At 38.1% G+C, this 26,117-nt stretch overlaps 1 protein-coding gene across 5 annotated transcripts in view; it reads left to right on the top strand.

Annotated features, from left to right (window-relative positions):
• Window positions 1–17,854, top strand: part of CEP89 (centrosomal protein 89) — a 31,445-nt gene extending 13,591 nt beyond the window's left edge. For 4 of the 5 annotated variants that reach the window (XM_039713975.1, XM_039713974.1, XM_039713977.1 and 1 more), the window contains 10 exons: window positions 10–60; window positions 1,112–1,195; window positions 2,062–2,159; window positions 3,423–3,538; window positions 4,160–4,340; window positions 5,212–5,379; window positions 6,015–6,156; window positions 7,443–7,532; window positions 11,177–11,346; window positions 16,418–17,854. In XM_039713975.1, coding sequence (XP_039569909.1) covers window positions 10–60; window positions 1,112–1,195; window positions 2,062–2,159; window positions 3,423–3,538; window positions 4,160–4,340; window positions 5,212–5,379; window positions 6,015–6,156; window positions 7,443–7,532; window positions 11,177–11,346; window positions 16,418–16,643 — 1,326 coding nt within the window. In that variant the 3' untranslated portion in view covers window positions 16,644–17,854. Of the gene's footprint in view, window positions 1–9; window positions 61–1,111; window positions 1,196–2,061; window positions 2,160–3,422; window positions 3,539–4,159; window positions 4,341–5,211; window positions 5,380–6,014; window positions 6,157–7,442; window positions 7,533–7,992; window positions 8,317–11,176; window positions 11,347–16,417 lie in introns of those variants that run through there. The other variant, XM_039713976.1, reaches the window with a different exon arrangement.
• Window positions 17,855–26,117: the final 8,263 nt, after the last annotated feature.

The raw sequence follows: 26,117 nt of genomic DNA, 5'->3' as shown, positions 1-26,117 counted from the left end.
CTGTTCTAGAATGCAAAGCTGAAAAGCTTACCCATGGAAGGACCACGACCACCATGGCTGGTAAGTCAAATAATATTTGCACTTAACTGTTCATTTCTCTCTAAGTAAAGAAGTAGAAATTCTTTACTGGAATCAAAGTATTCAGATATTACTCTGCTGAATTATCACATACTAATAGAATATTATAAAAATTTTTTGTGGCAGAAAAATATGTATGGCAGAACTTTGTAATGAATGTGTGCAGTTCCAGTTGAATGTGCAGTAAGCTACAAACTGTGCATAGTCACCAACTTTGAACTATTGAACAGTATTGTTACACTGAGAATCATAAATGCCATCTTCACTTAGAATTGTCTAGCATTTAGTCTGCTTCAAGGTCTTTCAAGGTCTTTTACTTAATTGGTAATCTTTTGCTGTTACTTTTTTTGTCATTATACTAAAAGAAAACAGAATATTTCTGATTGTAGGAATGGTCATGGATCCAGTAGTAGCCTCTGAATTTTTGACAAGGGGAAGACAAATAGTCCATGAAAGGGAATGCATTTGTAATATGTAAAAACATTTCTCCTTGAAATACTAAACAGATCTTATATTTTCCTTCCTCACTGTTACTGAGAACTATACAGAATGGGAGAGTTCTCCTGTTCTGTCTTTTTAGCCAAAATAGCCAATAATCACATATGAATGTATTTAGTCTTAAAGGTGCAGATTTGAGAGTGTAAAAATTCCCTTCCCACTTACTAATGAATCTGGTATCATTTTTTTAGCAGTAGTATTCACTGTAGTGTTTGAATCTCGTTTTGTATTCATTTGCTTCCATATTCTGCTGTGTTGCATATAGTGATAAGTTAAAGCTGCTTTTAGAAGAAAGATGTAAGTGAAGCATGCAGTCTTTTCCTTTCCAAAGCTTGCTCCTAACACACTGCTGTGAAGTGTTCCTGCATATGATGGTCTGTGTGCTTGTGTAAGTTCTGCACTTTAATCTGCAAGTCATATATGAAACCCCTTTAACAGCTTTTGAAAGGAATAATCTATAGCTGAAGTAAAAAATATAGATTAAATTATGGCTTGTAATTAAAATACATATATTTATTTTTAATTTTCTTTTAAGCTGGATATGAAGTATTTGTCACCTCTTCTGTTGGCATATGAAGATAGAATTAGAGAAAAGGAAGATTTTATTCTTGAACATGAGGCAAGTTGTCATTTAGAAAAAATATCCACTAAAGCAGCAATAAATTACTGAATTTTTAAAAAGAGATTTGCCAATGCTGTTGTCTACCTAAAATTTAAAGTGACTTTGTTTTACTTTTCCATGCATTGTAATTGTGCTGTCTTATCCTACTTGGCTTGCTTGTTTTTGTCAGCCTGTTCATATTTAGGAGCATGCACTACACTGAGATATGTAAGATGTGCTCTAAAAATGGAGCAAACCATAAAGTAGTCAGTAGTAGAAAGAATTTTTGTTGTTCATGATGAGAACTCAGTGCTCTTGCAGCTGCTTAAGGGTTTTGTGGTAGAAGAATACTTACTTCTAGGTATTAAAAGATTGGGTACTCTTTTTGCTTTTTAGAAGCAAAATCTTTGAAAAGTAGCTTTTTATTCAGAGTACAACTTTCCTAGGTTTTGAAAGTAAGTGTATTTCCTTCAAAAAATTCAGCCATAAAATAAGCAGAAAACAGCAAGGGGTTTTTATATTACTATAAATTCACTGTCTTGTCTTACAATATTCAAATCCATGTTACTTCTACTGAAAATGGATAGTATCATCCACTAATTTCTAGAATTCAGCTTTTTAAACCTATCTTCTAAGAGTCGAGAGCTTGCAAAAATGTGGTACATACCAGTATGGTTTTTAATCAAGTATTACTAGATTAATGCAACAATTTAGAAATCAAATATGTACACCTGAATTAGAGATGAGTGAGTAGTGAGATAATATTCTATTAGGACAAGAACTGGAAGGCACTTAAGCATGTGTACTTACAAAAATTTTTCTGGATATAAAAATTAAAGCAAAATAATTGTAAAGAATTTTATATTAAATACTTTGTCTTCCAGGAAGATATGAAGAATTTTAAAGCACGAGTTGAGGAGTTGGTGAAGGAGAATGAAGATTTGCATGGGCAATTAAATAACTTCATTACCCCTACAGAATGGCAAGTTATATTACTAGGAATTAATTTCAAAATTAAAAATTATTTTGCTTATTTCATGCAAACTTCTAAAATTACAGATTTTAGGGAAAATTTTTTTTGTCTTCAAACACTGTTTTTCTGAAGAATTAATAGCATCATGACTGTCATGTTCAGCAATGCTGATCTGCAGTGCCTGGAATAATTTTGGAGTAAAGATTAAATATGAATATGGAGTTTTGCACTGGAAGCCCATGTAACTCTGTCCTAGATATTGCAGGTTACATACCTTCACACTGTGCCAATGACATCAGTTTCCACTAATACAAAATAGCATTGGAATGTGGCATGAGAAGAATTTGATGTTTTTGCAAAGTGAAACCTAGATATTGCAGGTTACATACCTTCACAGTGTGCCAATGACATCAGTGTTCCACTGATACAAAATAGCACTGCATGAGTGGCATGAGAAGAATTTGTGGTTTTTGCAAAGTGAAACAGTGCAAATGAAGTTAAGTGAGACAGTGCATAATGAAGTTAAGTAGTTGTTGGAGGTTAGCATTTTCTTTTTCCTTTTTAAAATTCTTTTTCTCCCATTTGTTGCCTAAGAGATGGCAGTGATGATGCTTGGGAGGCAGAAGATGTGCTGGGAGGAGGAGGAGAGCAGCTGACTGCCCCCCTCAGCTGTGGGGCTTTCCCCTGGCAAGTGCCGATGCACCTGGAGATTCTGGCTGGGGTTCAGGGGCTGGGCTCAGCTCCTCACTCTCAGATCTGAGTGCACAGGGGTGCTTTTGGTGCCAGAGCTGCTCCCAGAGGATTTGCTGCCACTGTGGAGTTTTCATCCTGCTCTGACTGTGCTCATTGTGGGTGAGCTTCTGCTCACAAGGAGGTTGGAACAGTTTTGGGAAAAGCACCCAGTATGAGTGCAAATAAAAATTCTTACTGCAACCATGGAAAAGGTAGTAGCTGCATGCAAGGGCTCAGATGACACCGTGTCTACATGAGGAGGTTTTTGGAAGAGACAGCATGCAGCATAATCTTAAGTCTTTCTGCAGATTCACCCAGTGGCATAGACTTACTTTCAATGAGGCAGAAATACAGGTGTTAGGATCTGTATAGGTTTGGTTACCTCAGGTCCTGATATTGCTTTCAATGAGGATTTTTAATCTGTTTTTAAAGAGGTTCAAATATGATTCTGTAAATTTACACTGTTGGCAATCAGTTTTGTTTGTTCTTTGGACATAACATCTGAGTTATATTTTTTTTACAAGCCAGTTATCATTGCAGGCAGCTGCTGCAAACTCAGGCCAAGCTGGTCTTGGAAGAAAATGGAGTGTTGATGGAGCAACTGAAAATTCAACAGGCTAAAGCAAAAGACAGTCACAGGCAGCACGTTCAAGAAGGTAAAAGTGCTTCAGTTGCTAGTCATCTGACCTACACTAAAGATGGTACTGCAGGTTTTGATTTTTGTAGGGTTTTTGTTTGTTTTCTGTTGTTATTTTTTTTTCTACAAGCTTGGCAGTGTTTTGGTTTTGGTTGGCTGGGGGTGTTTTTGCAACTTCATATGTGTCTAAGAAGCATCCTTGAAGTAGGTAAAGTTATAGGATATCAAGCTCTGCGTATCAACTGATGTTTTAAAAAATGTCATTATCACCCTATAAAAAATACTGCATTTTGACTTCTTCTGAAAAAGTGAGAAGAACTGTTAAACAGCAATACAGTCATTTGCATAATTGAAGAACACTTCAAATTGAATCAGAATTTTTCAGAGTAAAATGACATTTCAGCAAACTTTATAGCCTTGAAAAGAAGTACTCTTGAAGTTTCTGCACAATTCCAAAACAAGTTGCTTGAGACAGCAAAAAGTCAAGTTCAAGCTGTTAAAACACAAACTGACAAATGCTCTGTTACATAATATTGTAAACAACTAGGAATTAATGTAGTAATGGTTTTGTTGAAGTTTCACTCAGTGGTTGAATTAGTTCTGCTATATACAGTTGACTCTTTTTTCCTCTTTCCAAAAGCTTCAAAGTTGACCAAACAAATAGTAGTCTTAGAAGATAAGAAAAAGAGTCAAGAGGAAGAAATAACAGAGTACCAGAAGCAGCTAGCAGCTTTGTGTTCTACATGTGAGGAGCTGAAAGCCAAAGTGGATAGCAGAATAACAGCAGAGGAGCACTTGGCTGTGGTGAATGATTTAAAAAGGTAGGAGTTTATTTTACATATGGTGCACAGAGAAAAATTGGTGCAAAGCATGCACATGACACATAGCACTCTGTAGGCAGGAGGCCAGTGGAAACTTATGCTGGTAATCCAGAAAGGTAAGTACCAAAGCACAAAGAAAGGGAAGGAAGTATTTAAAAAATACTGTCTTAGTTATTAGAGACATTTAAAATTACAAAATCCCAGTTCTAGAAACATGGGTAGAAGTTTTTTTACCACAGAGTACCTACTGCTGATTGTAACATTTTGAATAGTAGAAGAGGAGGCATTAAACATACCATTTTTGTCAAATATATTTGCTGCTATCAGTACTATATGTAGAATGTTCTCATTCTTGTGTTCCCATCTTTGGAACATGTCTAAGGAATCCAGGAATTCTGAGCTAGAAGTTCTGAGTTTCTTCATTTGTTACAATATGGAAATTACATGAAACATCACAACTCAAAAGTGCTGCTGTGCAGCATAATCTGCAGAGTAATGTTTCTGTGAAGACATTCCATACATTTGTATGCTTTGGATAGTGCAGGTTACTGTTTCATGGTACAGTGCCATCCTGAGAAGTCCTCAGACCTTGTATTTTGGTGTTGATAGTAATTTATTCGAAAAAAAAAAGAAACACTAAGGGATTACATCTGGACTACATATTTTTGTAATTTAAATAAAGTGCAATCAGAAGGAATTACTCGAATAATTTGATATGAGATTTTAATACCTCTCTGATGTCACCAGTGACCACTGAGCATTCTCAGTGTATCTTATTTCATAACTTCAACATGGGTATCTTCCTGTCACTTAGCATTTTAGTGGTGTAGATCTGTACATGATACCTGTTCTACACTCTTGGTTTTTGCAGCTGTTTACAGCAGGAGCAGGAGAAAAAGCGCTCTGAGGTGGAAGCTGTAATGGGAAAAATAGCATCACTGCAAGCTGAAAACAAGAAACTGCTCCTGGAGAAAAATAACTTCATGGCTGACAAGAAGATCCTGGAAACTGAGATGCAGATGACTCAAAAGACAAACAGGTCTTATCACAGTCTCATTTTCTTGTAGAGAAATACTTTTATTTCTAAAAACAACAGAAATTTCTGTAAAAATATTGTCTGACTTCCCATAATGTGTATTTTCTACCTACTGCAAAAAAAAGGCATGTTACCTAAACATGTTTGTCATGTCTAGAGGCCTGGTTGTCAAGTTTGGCTAACCTTTGTATGTTTTCATGCTCACTTTTCTGTGTCTAAGTGCAAATTAAGAATAATCTTTAATTTAGTAGTTAGTAGTTAGCTGTAGCAATAATCATTAGGTGTCTGAAAACTATTTGCAGATCTCATGCACCTGATTGCTTAGAAAGGAGTTCACAATATTTTAAAAAGACAGTATTATTGTTCTGTATCTTAAGAAATATGAGCTTGTAGCCATTGTACAAACTGTTATTTTGAATCATTGTTACTATTTTTATTCAGATAACTTATTGTAAAGAAAAAGCAGCCCCAAAGATTGGAACATGATACCAGTGGCACTGCAGATATTCTGAGCCAGTGCATTTTTAACAGTATGTAGAATTGTTTGAGACTTGTACATGTTGAATTGCATGAGTGATACAAGTTCTTTAAGGCCATTACTAATTCCCAATCCAAAGATTTGCTCTTTTCTTTTATAGACGATTAAAGAAGAAAATAGGTCTTTTGCAACTGCAGCTGGAGGAAGCAATGGAAAAAGAAGTTGCAGCCCATCACTATCTAGCAAATCTTATTGGGCTGGTGGAGAAGATAGCTAAGGAACGTGATCATCTTGTGTTCTTGGTAATTACCTTTAAATAATTAATGTGACTTAATTAATATTTTACACAGTTATCATGCTACTGGCACAAGTTATTGTTAATCTGAATTATCAAAGAATGAAGCTGCAATTCCAGTATAAGGATTTAGCTCTATTTAGGTAGACTTTAGCAAATAGGATAGGAGCAGTGAAAGATTTTTTTCCTAGAGGAGCAGTTAAAAGCAACTACCCTTATCTCTCAAGGTAATATAATTAAGTCTTAATTCACATGAGCATTAGGGTCTGAAATGGCGCTTGCCAAGTTTAAAAGATTATTTTTAACCTAGTTTTAGAAGCTAATGTTGAGCTACATGTATTTAAAAATAGCACACAATCATAAGATTTTAATATTTATTTTGAGTCTTAAGGGTGGACTGTTATCCTTGAAGTGATCTGTATGGACTGTCTGTTGTGAATGCATATTAATGCTCCTTATTGGTTAGCAGTCATTTTGACAGGCTGATTGAGACTTTTGGAACAGCTTCTGTGTAGTGGAAGTGCCTGGCATGGAGGTTTCTGGGCTTTTTGTAAGCCTATTTTGTTTCTTTTACAGGATACTGGGCACAGTTTCAATTTTTCATATTCATACTCTTGTCTTCAAATTGAATCTGAAATAATTTCACAAAACTTTATTAAAAATAAAGCTTCTTTTACTTGTTGTCCAGGTAGTAGACAAAGGTTGTCATCAGCATTGGATAAAAACATGCAGTTAATTCCTAATTCTAGAAGAGGAGCTATGGTGACACAGCTCAAATCCTTGTCCATTACAAATTGGACTTCAGATTGAAACTGGGCACAATAAATGTATCCTAGAAACTGGGGGAACTGATTCTTAGATCTCAGTCTCTGGGATATCTGCTTTTAAATATTAATCATACCATATTAGAAATATCCTTGCCTGACCCCCTGCCAAATTCAAGGGCTTGTTTGAGAGCAGATTGCTAGATGTGACCTAAAGGATGAGTCTTATGCTTAAAAATGGCATCCCTACATATGCATACTTGAGTCAGTAAGAAAAATACCACAGAATTGGTTGGGTTTACAGTATGTTTCATTTCAGAATAACACTGCTTCATAGTGTTCACAGTCAGTTGACAAATTATTAATGAGCCATTGTGAGAATAATTTCCAGGACTCTGTATCCATGTTGGTTCTTCAGACAGCAGAGTTCAAAATGGAATTGCTGTGTCTGTCTCAATGTATGCATTTTGTCTGCCCTGACAAACAGACAAAGTGGTTACATGTAGCTCTGTTTACTGCATGGTTGCAGGCCAGATGCTTGGAAAATGAGAATCATGGTGTTCTCAAGAAAATTATAGAAGGCAGCCTGCGCTTAGGAAGATTGGAAGAAAAAGTTAAGGTAAGCAGTGCTTCTAAGCTAAATATCTGTTGTGAAATGTTTGGGTTTTTTAATGAGAAAAGTAGTTAATCTCTACCAATGTTTTTACGAAAGACTTATGTATGGATTGTCTTTAAAAGTTTTGAAAAAATAAAATAGATCACCCTTATAATTTTCACTAGTGTCTTCCATTATATTTGTGCACTGCATATCTGCCAGATATTGTGATCTCTACCAATGTTTTTATGAAAGACTTATGTATGGATTGTCTTTAAAAGTTTTGAAAAAAGAAAATAGATCACCATTATAATTTTCACTAGTGTCTTCTTCCATTATATCTGTGCACTGCATATCTGCCAGATACTGTCTTTACATCACTACTTGGGAATTATGACTAGTTGTAATAATATTTAAAGATTATTTGTATTTCGGTTTTTGCTCTATATTATAACCCAGGTGTTCTGTCTTCTACTTCTTTGAGGCTGTACCAGTCCTTCAACTCGAATTCCATTACCATTGGATTTGGAAGAATGAAAGTGTTATCTCAGGTGTACAGTTATCATCCAGTACTTTCTTGTGACCAGAGGGTAGAAGGTTGACAAACTCAGAGGATGTTCAAAATCCAGCCTAGTTAGTGAATACATTATAAGTTATTTTTACAACTCTCTAAACAAAAAGCACAGTATGTAATTGTATTATAACTGTGAAATAAGTTTGAAACATTTATGTTTCAGCATCTTTGGTGCTACCGTTATTTTTACTGTAATCTAAAAAAAAGAAAGGAGAAAGATACCTGGTAAATTGGTTTCTATATCTTTCACACTGTCACCTTAGCTGATGTATACAAAGAATCCCTAAATTAAAAAGCACAGTATGTAATTGTATTATAACTGTGAAATAAGTTTGAAACATTTATGTTTCAGCATCTTTGGTGCTACCATTATTTTTACTGTAATCTAAAAGGAGAAAGATACCTGGTATATTGGTTTCTATATCTTTCACACTGTCACATTAGTTGATGTATACAAAGAATCTCTAAATTATTCTGGTGTATGTCACTATTTTGTATACTATGTGACTTATTTCCCAGAGTTAACCATGTTTGCATAGAAAACAGGAAGTATAACCAAAATTGAAAGGAAATGCATTCATCTTACTGGTAAGGAAACACTGGATTCTGTTTCACACTCTTAAATTGATCTATATAGAGAGGAGAGAGAAATGTGCCCTGATTTTTGCTGGCTTTTGCCTGAAACTGTTTCAGTTTTCTCACACTTCTCACTCAGCTGTGAACTCAGAAGATGACTTGCACACACTGCCACTCACACAAAAGTGCTGCCAAAAGTCAGGGAAGAGATTAATATCCCCGGGAAGGTTAGTTATGTGTCTCAGGCATTCTGAGCCTGCTGAATAGAACCTGTCTTTCCATGATTGCAACAAAATCATCTATTCCCAGGATCTCTGACAAACCCAGCAGCCAAGGGCCTCCTAGCCAGAATGGCAGCACAGTGTATACCCTGACCCAAAAATATCATGTATGCATATTTCCTCTACATCATCTGCAGTCTGCTTTACTGTCTCTTTACCACCTGGGAGTAAATTTTGTCCTCTCCAGTACCAGCACCTGCATCCATGATCATTCCTCATCCTGCTTACTGTGTGCAGGGGATGCTATGACCAGCTCTAGAGGAGAATATTATGACTTCCAGCTATGGGTTAACATCCTCACCCTGAAAACTGTCATCTCCAGTTTGCTGCTACCTGCTTCACTTCAGAGAACAGTAATAGGTTATCTTGAACAATTCAAAGGTGTGAAGGATCTCTAAGTGCCAGCAGCTGCATGTGTCAGTGTGCCCAGAACCATCCCAACCTGCCCAGGCTGCATTTTACAGACTTACTTGTAATCCATCCATAGAGGCAAGATCAGAACAATTTATCACTCATACCTAGCTTCAGACTATAATCATATGGCCATAAGGAAAAGGTGCCCTTTTCCCTCTGATTTTGCAACTATTCTGCACACAGGACTCAGCTGCAGTTGGCAGAGGTAGAGCAGGATTGCAGGGAGCAGAGTGCAGCTTAAAACACAAACCTCAGCCTAAAGCACAGACCATGCTGGATGGTCAGTGAGCACGTGATGGAAAGCAAGGTTTCACCAGTGCCACATTGACCAGCCTTCCTTCCTGTGATAAAGTCAAGAGAGGAAGTTTGTTCTTGTTATTTGAAATTACTATGGACATCTAATCTACAGAGGGCATTTCAAGTCTCACACCTGGCTGGACCTGACAAGTGCTGGGCTTTTACTGGCAGAGGGGAAGGTTCAGCTGTTTCCCTGAACTCTGCACTTCCTCTAGGCTGGCTCTGAGCAGCCTCCTGTTCAGAAGGAGCTTCTTTACTTTTAGCCTTTCATAACATTGCTCCTGCATTTTGGAGACTTCTCTGGGAATCTAAAAAGTTGAGTGATGTTATTGGTTAACTTGCAAGCTTCTTATTCTTCTATTAGAACTGTCAGAGAAAAGTTAGGATAAAAATCCTGTGTAAGTCAGCCTTAAATATTGAATTACTAATATTCTGTAATCTATTGTTATCCTGTTACCTTTAGAAAATTAAACTTTACAGTGACACATTTTGCAAGAGCTAAAAAGGAAACAGTTTGTGGGAAGGATTATATAGCTTTATATACAGCATGTCTAAAAATGCCTTTTTTTTATTCCTCCAAAAGACAAACTCAAAACTTTCTCCCCTGCTTGAGATGAAGATAAAACCTTAGTGATTAGCACCTGAGATAAAACTTTATATTAGGAAGACATAAATAGCAGTATTTTCAAAGCTTCACTAAATTAGTTTACAATTTTATTAAAGGAGGTGTTTCCATCTCAAAACTCTGTTCTATAACATAACGCTGTTCTGTAGGAAACATCACAGTATGCAGAGAAAATAACAGTTTTAGCATTCTATTTGTAATCATGAGAAAACAAGTTATTATCGGATTTTTGATATTGTCAAGAGCAGCAGCATCTGGAAATGTGTAACAACACACAAACCAGTTTGCAGTTTCTTGTGTGCTTATGCAATTTAATGGGGATGTTATTTCAGAAAGCAAAGTTACTAATTTCTTATTTTGGAGATGAGACCAGTCATTAGTTATCATTTAATTATTATAGCCATTAATCAAAAAATCACTTGTGCTTCACTGAGCAAGAGGACTGTTACATGAAGCAGCAAGCAAAGGTATTCTTTTCTTCCTCTTAGTATTAAGATTAAACAACTAACAAAACAGAAACACTTTTTCATGGTATGTACTGATATGTGTGGCTGTTTGGCAAGTGGTAAGCAACCTGTGCTGTAAAGTGTAGCTTTGTATCTTGGGAAACAAACCTTTTTTTGCAGGTAACTGTGTTTTCTGTAAATCAAACTTACAGTATGGTATTCATTGTACACAGCAGTTTTATATGCAGAACAAAATAAAGTGTAATACCTTCAAATTAACAAATAGGCTAAAAAAAAATCCCACAGTGCAACCTACCTGGCATAATTAAACAAGGCAGCATTAATGTAAAGATTCAACTGAAAATCAATATCCTTAACTCTTTCTTTTGTTAGTAATGACTTGTCCTTATTTCTCCTATTATCCCACTTTTTTCTATTAACTTTAACCCTCACAGGTATATAAAAAGAAAGCAGCTGGGAAGCTTGGAGATATCAATCTCAAGATGACTGAGCAGGAGAGGGAATTTGAAAGGAAGACTGCTGAGTATGAGCAGGAAAAGCAGCACCTGCAGCGTCTGCTGCAGGACAAACAGGAAACCCTGAATGAGGTGCTGCAGCAGAGCAGGTGAGTGGGGCACGGGCAGGAGCCACCCAGGAGGTCACACAGGTGGAGGCACAGGGGACAGCACGCAGCCAGCAGCAGAGTCTCCTGTGCTGTGTTCCAAAAATGAGAATGCTGAAAGCCTGCTCATGATGGCCAGCTCTCAGAAAGGTCTTGGGAAGGAGGAATTTATTCTGTATGGCTGCTGCTGTTCTTAAGACTTCTTAAGAAGGATATGAATCTGTGTGAATCTTTGATTAAAGACTGAACACTTTCCCACTCATACCCCTCAACAGTTTTCAGAACAGTGAAATGAAAGGATCTAATGAGTACACCAAAGATCTGTTTTCTTTTGAATCTGTCTGATCTATTAAGAAGTGTCTTAGATTGGCTATGTGCACAATAAAGAGAAGAAAATTTAACAGATTTATAGAAGAGTATGACTGCAGTGTTGAGATATCCTTTAAATACAGAGTCCTCTAAAGGTATTTTTTCCCTCTGATAGTGGAAAGCTTCATAGCACATTTACATTATCAACATAAAAGAAAAACAGCATTTTTCCCTCTGATAGTGGAAAGCTTCATAGCATTTCATTCATAGCATTAATTTACATTATCAGCATAAAAGAAAAAGAGTTTCAGTTTACAACTGAAGAAAAGTAATAAGCAGTCATTTCTCAAGTCATCACTGCCATTGTGAAATAAAATATTTAAATAGATTTTAACAGACAATAGAAAAACAGGGCTTGGTATCATCCACCTTACATCAGTACAGTCCCTCTCAGTTACTTTATACAGTGCAGTTAAACAGGTGTAATTGTACTATGAACATTCCATTAATCTCTGAAATTTGCATTAAAAACCAGATGGAAGTGATCCACATTTCTCTGGAACTAGTTTTTTATGATCTTAAACTAATTAAATTACTTTCATATCTCTGAGCTTATATAATTTTTTTTTTTTTACTGTAGAGAGCAACAATTAAAGAGGGTTTTTTTCAGTGTAGGACAGAGCATAATTTGAATTCCCATAATATGGATAATTCAAAATTTACCCTTCTAGCCCCAAAGTAGGCAAATTAGATGATGTAACACAAATGTGTAAAATAATTACACTTTTCATACAGTATACTATATCACTTTTACCTTTTCAGTCCAAATTAATTCATTTTTTCTTCAGTAAACACGTACAATTAACACTTGCAGCTACCTTTTAAGAAACAAGATCTGCACCTGGAACTACACCACTGTAGTCCATTTAACTGTATGATGATGAAGAAAAGTGGTTTATGGAAACATGCCCCAGATGAACCCCATCAAGATATGTTTTTCATTTCTGTAGTCTCCAACATTATTGAATGGTGTCATGAGTGACTGGTAGTTAAATCTTAACAGTGATTATTAGAATGTAATATAATGAACACAACTCTAAAAGTCCAACATTATTGAATGGTGTCATGAGTGACTGGTTTTTTTTTTTCTGGTGGTAGTTAAATCTTAACAGTGATTATCAGAATATAATACAATGAGCACAACTCTAAAAAAGAATTTTTACTGTCATCTTCCAGGTAGGCTTTTGGTTAATCTCATGATTCACTATTTTCCTTTGATTACTATATAAAAAAATGTAGATAAAAGAACTTATGTTACTGTGAAGTCAGCTGAATTCTACACCTCTATAAGAAATAGTAAGTTTTTATGCTTATGAAACAAAATCAATGAAATAAATTAACACCATGGCTGATACTATTCATATGAGCCAGTTTCTTCATATTCCATTATTTTTCTCAAGTACTGCAATATAAAGTCATTTCCCAAGGTAATCCAAATATGTATCTACTCTTCTATGCCTATCAGTCAGAAATTAAACATGTCTTTTGGTCTGCTTTCTGTATTTGTGATTTTACAAGGCTTATTATTTTCTATCTCCCTTCACACAGTCACAGGAGTAAGGAAGGGAAAATCATTTGTAGTTCAGATGTTGCTCATCATCTCTAGCTTGGCAAGTAAAGTCCCTAGTGCTAGGAGAGTACCAAACATTTTGATTTATTGTGACTAGCTGTGTTCACACAGTAGATTTTTAGTCCAGATAATGTTTCTGTGCAAAATGCCTACATGGACATTAGGATAAGTGGATACAATCAATATTTATTCTCTAATTTCTAATTTATTCTCCAATTTCACTGTTAGGTAATGAAAATCAGAATAGCATGCCACATTTTAAGCAGAAAAGTCAATTCACTTTAAAATCTAGCTGAAGGTATGGTGAATCACTGTAAGCAGGTGAAGACAGAAAACTATTTCATATCATTTATTTTGCTCTTGCATTTAGTTTAATAATATGGAGTGAGGAAATTTGGGCAAGTCTGACTTAGCTACCACCATGAAATTCTTTATCATAAAAGCATACTGTAGCTGTTGTTGCTGCTAAGCTTTCTTGTAAAGCAAAGTGAAATGCCACTTCAGATGTGGCAACAGCCCTTGCTCTCAGTGAGAGCCTGCAGAGGAGCACAGCACAGCTGGGTGGTGCCAGCTCACTGCCCAGCCCGTGTGCCCAGGGGCAGAGCAGCTGCAGCCACAGCTTGTCACAAGTAGTGCATGTGTAGGCAAAGAGATGTATTCATGTGCTGCTTCTCTCCTGTTTTTAACAAGTGTACTCCAAACTAGCATGGGCTTTCATCAAACATAACAGAGATGCCTTTGAAATTTTCTCCCCTTCTGCATTCTTTCAGCTCATAACCAAAATCAGGAGTTCTATTACCATTGCATCCAAGGGATGAGGATTTTTCTACTTGGTTTTCAAAAAGAAACACGTATAGTTACAGTTGTACTTCTGATAAATACAAACTTTTGAAGATAGGCAGATTTCCCTTCCTGGAAGCTGCTCCTTAGAGCCTTATCAGTAATTACAGCCTTTGCTAGATAATATTGCAAATTCCCAGCAACCTTTAATGAGAAAGCAATAACATTTTGTTTTTCAGGCAGCTGATAATGACATCTTTATTAGTCACTGAGTAACCTTAAGAGATATCAATATCACAACCTTTCATTAAATAAGAGGTTTGAAATATAAACAAAGTTCATGATCTGACCCTAGGGTAAAAAAAACAGGTTCCTAAATGTTTCCAGTCTTACTTGACCTTTATGAGTTTTCTAGGTCAGAGTTTATTTTATATGACTCCTGCAGAGAAGCAGTACCTCAAGGTAGTCACAGCTGCTGTGCTTTGGATGCAGAATGTAAGTTTGAAAGTGCATTAAACCTTCCCTGGAAGAGGGTCAACAGCAGAAAAGCTTTGCAGCTGTGCACAGGCAAGGGGGAGGAGCTGTCTTATCTGTGAGGTGACATATGAAATTACAACACAATAAAAACCTCTGTGATAAGGAATATGTAAATAAACTGTCACAGGATAGATGAAAATGAATTATAGAGCCAGCCCAAATAAGATTCTGAGATTTAAGGCTGAATGAATTTAGGTCAATGAGGGCATGTCTTTTTTAAAGAAGAATCTTTCAGAACCTACTTCTAGTAATTTTTTCATCCTCAAACATCAGTGGGGCACTGGCATTTTGCTTACTCTCAACAAGTTATAAAATCCTACATTTTGGCTAGGTTAAGGGTTGAATTAGATTTTTATTTTTACTTATTTCATTAATAATAGCCTACATTAATAAGAAATTAACTTAATGTCTTTTGTCTAAAGGCATCTGGAAACAGCACATGTATCTAAACTGAGCATGTATCTAGTTTTACATGCCCAGTGGCAAAGACTTGTGTTTCAAGAGGCAAACCAGCTGTAGAGACAAGGAAATGTTGGTGTTGAGAAAGATGTACAGAGCATCAGCAGCTGTAGTAACCAAGCTGCACTGTAATCCAAATTCCTTAAGGGAAGGGGGGTTGTGACTGGCAAGAAGACACCCTCTCCCCAACCAGTTCTGCTGAGTGCATTTTTAAATTTCAATCAGATCTAAATTTTCAAACAAAATCCCCCTACACTTGGGATGCTGCTGCTTCTTCTCAGATGCTGACCTGCAAAACAGCTGAATATGAAGCAGTACCACACTGCAAGTGTGTAATTGTGGCACTGTAGTTGTGCCACACTGCAGAGCCTCACCTGGCACTGCAGCATGCTGTGTGTGCAGCACTGCCCTTTCCTGGCAGCAGTGTGCTCTGACTGCTCATCCCAAAGCCAGCTCAGTTAGCATCTCTGGCTCTGCATCTCTCAGCTCCGTTTAAAAATTAGTCCTCCAAGAAGAGTTCAGATTCACAGAATCACAAGAGTTCAGATTCACAGAATCACAGAATGACCAGGTTGGAAGAGACCTTCAAGATCATGGCGTCCAGCCCAGCCCCAACACCCCAACTAAACCCTGGCACCCAGTGCCACATCCAGGCTTTGTTAAACACACCCAGGGATGGTGACTGCACCACCTCCCTGGGCAGCCATTCCAGAACTTTATCACCCTTTCCACGAAAAACTTTTTCCTGATATCCAACCTCTATTTCCCTTGACACAGCTTGAGAATGTGTCCTCTGGTTCTGTATTAAAATGGGTGCTCATTTTCCATGCATCAGCTGTGCTTTCCATTTCAACTGATCTTAATTTCCTTATTGTTTTGTATTTTGACATACAGTAGGAGTCAAAGGAAACCCAAGCTCTTGGGCTTTGTCTGCCTTCTAACTTGATACCACTTTTGTTTGGCTCCCACAAAGATGCTCTAGCTGAGCACAGAGTCTGACTGATCAGACCCTTGGGGCTCAGAGGGTGAGCACAGTGCTCTGGGCAGGGAGAAGGGGCAGTGCAGTGTGGGGAGCAGAGCTGTGCTCACCAGGGAGGGGTAGTCACAGTATTTGGGTCTCGTGCACTGCTCTGTGTGCAGACTTCATCCAACTTGTTACATAATGGGTGGTTTTCTGGTCCTATTCTATTTAGCATTACATGTAATGAGCTTTTTCAAAAGCAAAAAAATGAATGGATTTCAATCAGGCAATCTCAAGCACCTAAATACAGGCCATTTCTAATTTACTTATCCACCTGCTATAGTTTTGTACTGCTGAAACATTGTTAAAGTTAGGATTTCTCATCATTTTTTCCCTAGGAAAACAGAAGGGGAACTTGAAATCATGTGGGAATCCACAGCCAAAGAAAACAGGAGAATGAGAGAACTCTTACAGAAATCCCTGAGGAAGAACAAGTCATGGAGTGCTGTCACAGTTCATGAACCACACTCTCAGAAAGACCTAGTTTATGGACATGATTTTAGCTATTGTGATGTGAAAACTTCATCCCCTACTGAAAATGAAGTCCAGCAAGAATGTCAGTGATAAGAATCTGCACCTCATTCAAGAAAGAAAACTTGGTGCCTGAATTTGACTTTTCAGCAACACAAAGTGTAATGGAATGTTTGCTGTCTTCAATATTAGTGTATTTTTAAGGTCAAGAAAATGACAACAGCATATTCTCTACTTGTACTGTGAATAATGTAAATCTAGCCTAAAATATTACTTTGCTATTTGAAGAAAAGGCTATTCATTCTTAAGACAAAATGTGGTGCAACTTCAAGTAAGCATATAAAGACAAGGTAGTAGTTAACAGGATAAGCAGCTGGAAAAGCTTGATGTTCAGCAGACACATGCCATGCCACAAAACAAGCAAGCAGCAAGACAGTGCTTGTTAGAATTAAAAGGACAAGTTTCAGTAAATTCTCCCTAAAATGCCAGATGGAGTATGATCCAAGCTGAAAAGAAAATGTAACTTGTACTTTTTCTCACGAGGAAGCAACTTGACTTCCTAAGATGCAAAGATGTCCTTATGCTAGATGGTGTGCCAAAAATCTTGATGTCTCAAGGACAGAAACATTGACTGTGGAGCAGACAAGACCAAAACATCCTCATGACAGCTGCTGGTGCCTGAATGCACAACTTCCAGTGTGTAGATTTACAGGATCCCTGCCAGGGGTTTGCCAAGGGGACGAGCTGCCAGCACAGGATGCAGCTCTCCTCCAGATTGTTTTTTTCATCCTGCTCCAGACTCAGTGGTTTCAAAAGCCACCCAGAGTATTCTCTGAAGCAGTGCTTATTGGATATGCCTTTAGATTATTGACCTGTATTTGTCTTAGCTTTCAGATTTGTTGATTTTTCACAATATTGCACATCAACTTTGTAGTAGTATGTATTACTGTGATATGACTTTATTTTGGATTTATGTATAACCTGCTGGATCAGCTTCTTGGTTTTGCTTCATTTTCATAACAAAACACAAATGGTAGCAGAAAACTGTAACAATACAAAAAACATGTAATTATTATAGTTGTGTAGTATTAGAAATAATGACAAATTTAATTTGCTTTGATCAAAGTTAACAAAAAGAGCAGAAAACCAGTTAAAATACTAAAAGAAATGCATAATGTTAGTGTCTGGAAAGGTTCCTGCAACGTTTTCTTCAGGGTAAGGCTGTGACTCAACAGAATGGCTTTATTCAGGAGAGGGTGGGGACAGCACTTCCTCTCACACATGATGGCCAGGGACGGGCAGGTGTACAAAACAGAATGGCTTTATTCAGGAGAGGGTGGGGACAGCACTTCCTCTCACACCATGATGGCCAGGGACAGGCATGTACAGCTTTCAAAGCCAGGTTCTGCAGTCCAGTGCAAAGCTGAAAAATCTACAGACTTTCAGAGCACTGGCAGAACCTCAGTGCACTCAGATACTGCCCTGATTGTAGAAACCACCAGAGTAGCTAAGTCATATATATGCAGGCAAGATGTTAGGATGTGCTTTAATTACTTCCCTTTAACAGGAATAACAGAGTGCAACAGCCTTACCAGTTCATCAAGATACTACTTCAGCCTGCCAGTCTTTAAGACACTAATTAACAGAACTACTTTATAACAGCACACTATCTGTTTGGTCTCTGCCCAAAGACTTAACAAGAACTACACCTTTGAATCCTTTCACTCTCCTGGCTTTTTCAACTTGATTATTTTAGGACTCCATGCCTCAACAACCAGAAACTTTTTAAGCAGAGTCTTAAATAACTTCATTAATATGTGAAACTGTTATGGGGATGGTCTATCACTAAACCAGTCCTGTCCCCTATGTTCCTTGAATTTGAAAAAAAAACTAATTTGAAATGTCAGGTCTGAAATACCTCAGGTAAGTTAGACAGGCAGACACACTCCTCTGGTTTCCACAGAAGCTCCAGTCTGCAGGTGTGCAGACTCTGGAAGAGCAGGGAACATGGCCATACCCACAGCTTTTCACCTTTTTAAAGGCAGGTTTGGAAAATTAAGTCTTTCATGTCATATTTTTTAATTTAAGCATCTCTTAATATGTAAATACAATCTCAGAACTGATTTAATCTTTACAATGTTATCCTCATCTGATTTTAATTGCCCTTTTGAGTATGTTTTATGAGTTTGTAAAAATAAGCAGCTTTCACAAGGAAAAGCTATTGTATTGGTAATTCCTTAGAAGCAGAAGCAAGACTTTCAAAACTCTCAGTGTTGGCCTAACTGTTCTTCCACTGAAATGGCCTGGGAGTGTCTCAGAACTGCACTTTTGCCAACCTGCTGCCCATTTTCATAGCTCTCGTTTTAGAGTAGCTTTAAATACATGGTTCAAAGGGCAGCACCTTGACAGTGACACTCTTAAGGCTTTGTTCAGAAATGCTACACTTTATCATTTGCATATCATTAAAATTACTTTTAAATGAACTAACATTGTTAAACTTTAAATGGACTACCATTTAGTCAAACCCCTGGGTGATTCTTCATACTCAGTTTCCACAGGAAGAAAACTGAGAAAAAGTAATGTCCCATGGATGAAAAAGCGTTCAGGAACGAGGCTTTGTTCAGAAATGCTACACTTACTTTATCATTTGCATATCATTAAAATGACTTTTAAATGAACTAACATTGTTAAACTTTAAATGGACTACCATTTAATCAAACCCCTGGGTGATTCTTCATACTCAGTTTCCACAGGAAGAAAACAGAAAAAGTTATGTCCCATGGATGAAAAAGTCCTGTGGCTCAGGGACACTTTTTTGGCACTACAAAAATCCTGTTATAGGCTGTTTTAAATACATATGAATATATTTTAAATACACATGAACCCATTTGACATACTTGGAGAGTAAAATACTGGAATTGTTTCAGATCAGCAAAAGTAAACCCATTTGCAGGTGTGCCAAGTGTTGTACAAATAGAATTGATTATTAGGCAGGTGCTTCCCTCCAGTTCCTTCCAATTTGATTCTCTCTTTTTTTTAACAGCTGAAATAATTGGTTTTCTTGTAAATCTCTTTCGGATGAAACGTGCTTCCCTCCAGTTCCTTCCAATTTGATTCTCTCTTTTTTTAACAGCAGAAATAATTTGTTTTCCTGTAAATCTCTTTCAGATGAAACATAAATCTTATGCTCTGTATGTTTTTCATCTTGCATTAAGTTTTGTAACTTGGTTTTAGTATATTTCTATGTACAGACAGTACACAATATAATGCTTATTGCTGACCATTGATTTTAGGACTAGAAAAAAAAACATGAAAAGACTAGCATTACATAAATAAATATTCTTTTGAAAAAAAAAGAAAACACGTTTTTTATTAAAACATGCAACATTTAAGCATAAAGGAAAAACAAAAAACAACAAAAAAGTCCTGCTAAAACGAAGTTGATAATTTTAGGAGCTAAATTACCTAGCAGCCAATATCACTGCCTAATCAAACCAAAATTCAATATCTCAAAAGCTGTCTAGAAGGAGGAGCTCAAAGGGTGTTTGTGCAGGGCCAGGAACTGAGCTCAGTGATCCTTGTGGGTTCCTTCCAGCTCAGGATATTCTGTGATTCTGTAAGTCACCTTTCACTCTGTGGAGGAAAGATAACCAGATGCAGGTAGTTAATTAGGGTTCAGCTGCAGCTGTATCTAATACTGTGTGAGATAATACATTTAGATTTCTTTAGAAGCATTTGCTAGAGTAAAGTACACGATGTTGTTTGCTCTTTCACATTATTTGCTCCCATTATTTTTTTCTCAGCTGAAGGCAGGTGGGTGGAACTGTCACCTCAGTACAATCAGCTGAACAGCTTTTTGCAAGAGATGGCAGAAGGGTTTTACTGAGTACAGCTGGCATTGGATCAGTGCAGGTGTAACACGGTGAGTGCTTTTTAATCTAAGTATAAGCACAACATCTCTTGCAATCAAAAAAATGATTAGCAAAGGTGCTAAGATCACAGGAGATCAGATACTATCTTGGTATTACAGCCCTTGACTGATTTCACATGCATTTTCCTGCTCTCATTTTTTTATAGCATTTTTTATAGCTCTCATTTTTTCCTGCCCTCATTTTTTCAGCCTAGATGATGTTCATATCTCCTAAGTGTGTCCTGTTGTAAACAACTCAGCGTTCTGGAAGCTGAGGGCTTTAGTCCTAAGACCATTTAATGATTTATGACACTGTCATAAATCTTATTACCATCACATGGCACGTACAGGACAAGCAAGGGATCAGCATGGATTTAGGGAAGACAGGTCCTGCTTGGCACACCTCATCTCCTTTTATGACCAGAGAGCCACCTCTTAGGTGAGGGAAAGGTTGTGGATGTGATAGCCACTGCCAAGGCTTCAGCAAGGCTTTGGATACTGTCCCTCAAAACATTCTGCTGGAGAAGCTGGCAGCTCATGGCTTGGACATCTTCCCTTGGATAGAAACTGGATGGAGGCTGGGCCAAGGTGGTGAATGGAGTTAAATCCAGTGAGCAGCTGGTAATTAGTGGGGTTCTCTAAGGCTCACTATTGGGGCCAGTCCTGCTTAATATCATCATGGGGGGAGTGGAAACTTCAGATAAAGTTTATTAGAGAAGCTCCCAGTAGGTGCAGAAAGGACCCTGGGCTGCCTAAACTCCCCAGAGAGGGGCCTGGGGGCAGCTGGATCCACTCTTAGTCCCAAACTGTCAGCAACTCAAGTTGTATGTATCTATATATACATGTACATACAAACTTAAGTCTATGGAATCCCAGAGGTGTGATTGAACATTTGTACAACCTTGTCCTGCAGAATTTAGGATGGCAAATTAGATATATTTATATAAAATAATTATTTATTTTGATAAATTATTAGGCAAAGGATCTAATATCAGAATTAATTACTGCATAGTATAAAAGCTAAAACTACTAGGATAGGATAGGATAGGATAGGATAGTGTACTTTATCAAAGCAGTCACAGTAAAGCAAAAAACCAAAAAGCTTTGTATCAAAGCTATCAAAAAACCAAATTATTGAGTAGAGATTGATGTAACTGACCCATACAACTCACCCAGGCTTGGGATAGGATAGGATAGGATAGGATAGGATAGGATAGGATAGGATAGTGCACGTTATCAAAGCACTCACAGTAAAGCAAAAACAACCAAAAAAAAAGCTTTGTATCAAAGCTAGTAAAAAACCAAATTATTAAGTAGAGATTGATGTAACTCACCCAGGCTTGGGGCAAATCCTGTTCACTCAGTCTTGAGGAGTAATTTTGAGGGATGTCTCCATCCAAAGGAGGAATCTCCATACACACTTCAAGAAGTGTGTTAGATATGTTAGAAGAACCTGCCATTTGGAAGTGGGACTGAATTTTATAGTGAAAAGTGATTGATTACCAGTCATACATGTTCAGGTGCCTTAGCAGCTTGTCTGCTAATTAATATCCAGTTTGGGATTGATGTGTAATGCTTAATTCAACAGCAAAAGCAGCACAAGAGCCCCTCTCAACCCACCAGTGATAGCTTTGTAAATAGGCATTGTCTGAGTTGCTGACCACATTCCAGGGCAGAGCATCCTGCTCCAAGCATCCTTTATTTTGATGAGAGGATCCAGTGTACCCTCAGTCATGTGGAAGGCAGCACCCAGCTGGGTGGGAGTGTGGATCTGCAGGAGGGCAGGAAGGCTCTGCAGAGGGATCTGGGCAGGCTGGATCCATGGGCTGAGGCTCAGGTGCAGTGCCAGCTGCTGTCTTTGGGTGACCAACCCACCCAGTGCTACGGGCTGGGGGAAGAGTGGCTGGGATCTGATCTACAGCAGCTGAACCTGAGCCCAGAGTGCCCAGGGGGGCAGTGGCACCTGGCTTGTATCAAAAACAGTGCAGCTGGGCCAGGGCAGTGATTGTCCCCTGTGCTGGGCACTGGTGGGGCCACACCACGAGTGCTGTGTCCAGCTCTGGGCCCCTCACAGCAAGAGAGACATTGTGGAGAGACGTTCTGGTGTGGAGCCTGTGCAGAGCAGGGCAGGAACTGGGGAAGGGTCGAGAGAGAAAGTGCTGTGAGGAGCAGCTGAGGCAGCCGGGAAGGGGCTCAGCCTGGAGACATGGAGGCTCGGGGGGCCCTTCTGGCTCTGCACAACTCCCTGCCAGGAGGGGACAGCCGGGGGTCGGGCTGTGCTCCCAGGAACAGGCACAGGAGCAGAGGGAACGGCCTCAGGCTGGGCCAGGGCAGCCTCAGGGTGGGCTCCAGCAGGAATTTCCCCATGGAAAGGCTGCTCAGGCCTTGGCAGGGGCTGCCCAGGGAGCTTGGCAGTGCCCATCCCTGGGGGTGCTGAAGGAACTGGACATGGCACTCAGGGCTCTGGTTTGGTTGACAACACAGTGTTTGGTCAAAGGTTGGATTTTGGAGGCCTTTTCCCACCTTAGTGATTCTGGGATTCTGTACTCTCCATTCATACAGATCACAGCCTGTGTGAGGTTGACTTCCCTGAAAATGAAAACTTTATAGATGCAGTTTGAAGAAGAGCTGAATTCCTCCTACTTCTGAAAATGTTTGTGGTTTCAATTCATGTTTAAGATGAAAGCAGGGTCAGGGTGACAGCAATCCCCAAGAGCAGAGTTCTGTTGTTTATGCACTGTGCAGCTACATCAAAGCCATCAAATAGTATTGCTCAGTACCAGCCACTGACCAGTTTGGTTTTCTCCACTCCTTGCTGCTACATACAAAGCTGACATACTGCTAAAAGGATAAGCAAACTCCTAATCTGCTGACATGGACTGTAGTGTCACCTTTGGAGGGAGCCTCTGGGAGTTATACATTTCAAACTAGTGTCTTGTATTGCTTTAAAAGAAAGGTCTCTGCCAAGGAATGTGGGAACCTTCCTGGAATGGGGAATATGACCCCCTTCTCTCCAAATTATTATAACTTTGAAAATACAGGGTTTTAGGCAAAGATATGGGAAATTGAATAACAGTTCTTTATGTATATATGTGTATATATACATATATATATACACACACAAAAATATGTGTGTGTGTGTATAAATATATAGACATATATATATACATAAACACCACCCACCCCCCATCCCAACATATATATATATATATAATAAATAAATAGATCGATAGATAAATATACACACACATATATATACACAAACACATGTGCATACAAACAGGGTCTATATATATATATATATATACATAAACACACACACACACCCCCATCCCAACATATATATTTATATAAATATAAATAAATAAATAGATAAATATACACACACATATATAAACACAAACACATGTGCATACAAACAGGGTCAATCAAAACCCAGCACCTTTTTTCTCTCGGTGTCACCCCCAATCCACCCAGCCAGGACTATTTCAATGGAATGTCACACCCATCTTGTCACACTACATCTTTTGTTTCCTAACTGCCCCGTTTGCCTCGGGCCTGCTCCCAGGTAGCAGATGGGAGAAAAATTCACTGAAAAAAAACAGACCCAGAATATGAGGGAAAAGTAAGGAAGAAGAAAAAAAACCAACTTGTAATTATTCGTCATTTTTCTGTTAACGTCAATAATGGAAATAAATTACTTTTAGTAACTGTGAAAAGCAAAGTTCACTTTTTAGAATTTTAAGTTCAATAAGGGATAAAACAAAGGACAAATATCCAGCTCTGGGGAGCTTTTGGTGAACGGCCAAAGAGCACAGGGTCAATTCAAACATCGTTCTCTATATACTGCTAGGTTGCTGGGGGTACATGCATATTCATGATTTATACATTTATACATTATTCAAACATTCCTTTGAGTTTTTGCCGTTCCAGAAACTCTCTTGTTTGGTTTTAACCTCTGACTTGTCTGCAGGACATTCTGTAAATTGGGTCAATATGCTTTGTTTCTTCCTCTAGTTCTCTCCTGTTGTTTCACACTCCCTGATTTCGAGGAGTGGATAAATCCTTCCCGGGTGCTCGTGCTTTGATTTCTGTCACTGTTATCACGTGGAGAGTCCAAACCACAGGTGTAAGAAACAAAATAATTGCTTTACACCATTCTCCGAGTTAGTTACATAGAAGTATTTTAGTCTCTATTTTAACATTTTGCTAAAGCCTGTGATACATTACATTTATCACACTACTATTCATATAAACTATACAGTGCATATATAAACTGGCAGCTTATACTATACCAAAGCAGTTAAAAGTAAGTATAAATTGTACCATATCAAAATACTTGTGATACAAAAAGCTAGTCTATGAATGTGAAAGCCAATATTACATTGTCACCTCTGACAGCAATCCTTGAACCACACTCAGGAATGAGATTGAGTTCACAGAAGAGAATAACAGGAGCACAATCTGATCCGTACAACCACCTTGAGAAACCCAAAATGCTGAGCCTGGCAGAGGCTGCAGAGCTCCTGTCACGTTCCTGGAGCACTTGTAACCTGAACTCCAGTGTACTCTGTGGACACGATATGGATATTGTAAACCTTTACAATAAACCCCTGCAGCAATCAGCCAAAGGTCTGCTGCCTCCTCTCCAGCTGGCATGATTTGCTTAGAGATCACTTCACACCTTCCAGGGCACTGGAACCCTGCCTGATGGTCACAAACCTTCAAAATTCAAATTCAAAGCTTTAGGATGTCTTCTATACAGGATAAGTGAAGAGCCACAAAAGCTTTTTGTGGTTCTAACTGCTGTGTCTTACGAAGGTGGCACACTTGTTCTCATTTCTTGCCCATGCTTGGCATAGTTTCCAGCACACTACAGAAAAGCCAGGATAACTAAAAATGCCTTTATAGGAGGATTTACTGGGCCACTTCTGCCAGCTGATGTTTTGTTAAAGGTGAGTAACTTAAGAATTTTAAAATAGCTTTTCCTTGTTTCACAGATGTTATGCTAAATTTACATGACACAACACTAAGAAATTAACTGTTTTAGTCTAGTACAATAACTCTACCCATGCCAATTTATCCTTTTTCTATTACCCACCTGACAACAGAAACTTGCTATTTGCCCCTGACCACAGCTGACAGAGCATCCTGACTCTGTTATGTCGCTCCAGTTACAGAATATTCCAGATCTTCCAGTTGGTAAATGGAAACCACGAAGTAGTTTCAGCTTCCTTTCACAACAAAACATAAAAACATTCTTCCATTCCTACCTTGAAAAGGAGAAAATTCAGGATTTGTGGAACTGTAGTCACATTCAAGTTTCATTCAGGAATTTACAGAGCACATTCTGTCCATAAAAACTGAACATAATTTTGCCATATTTTGGAAAAAATAATGTGATTAGATATTCAAAAAGCAAACATTGCTATCACCTTTTAGAAACCAAAACCACAGGAGAATTCAGAGTGAAAGGAATGAGAGACTTGTTTTTACAAACGAACTGTGGATCTGCTGGTAAATGGAGCTAGATACTGAGAGATAAAGGAAACAATGGGAAGGATTTTACTGACTGATGAATGGAATGAGAGAGATTTGTCTTCACAAACTGCAGGTCTGCTGATAAATAAAACTGGATACTGAGAGGTGATAGAAAC

This window comes from Passer montanus, unplaced genomic scaffold (genome assembly GCF_014805655.1).
Source record: "Passer montanus isolate IOZ18808 unplaced genomic scaffold, ASM1480565v1 scaffold292, whole genome shotgun sequence".
In the NCBI taxonomy this organism is placed as follows: Eukaryota; Metazoa; Chordata; class Aves; order Passeriformes; family Passeridae; genus Passer; species Passer montanus.
This window is presented reverse-complemented; position numbering and strand designations above follow the sequence as displayed.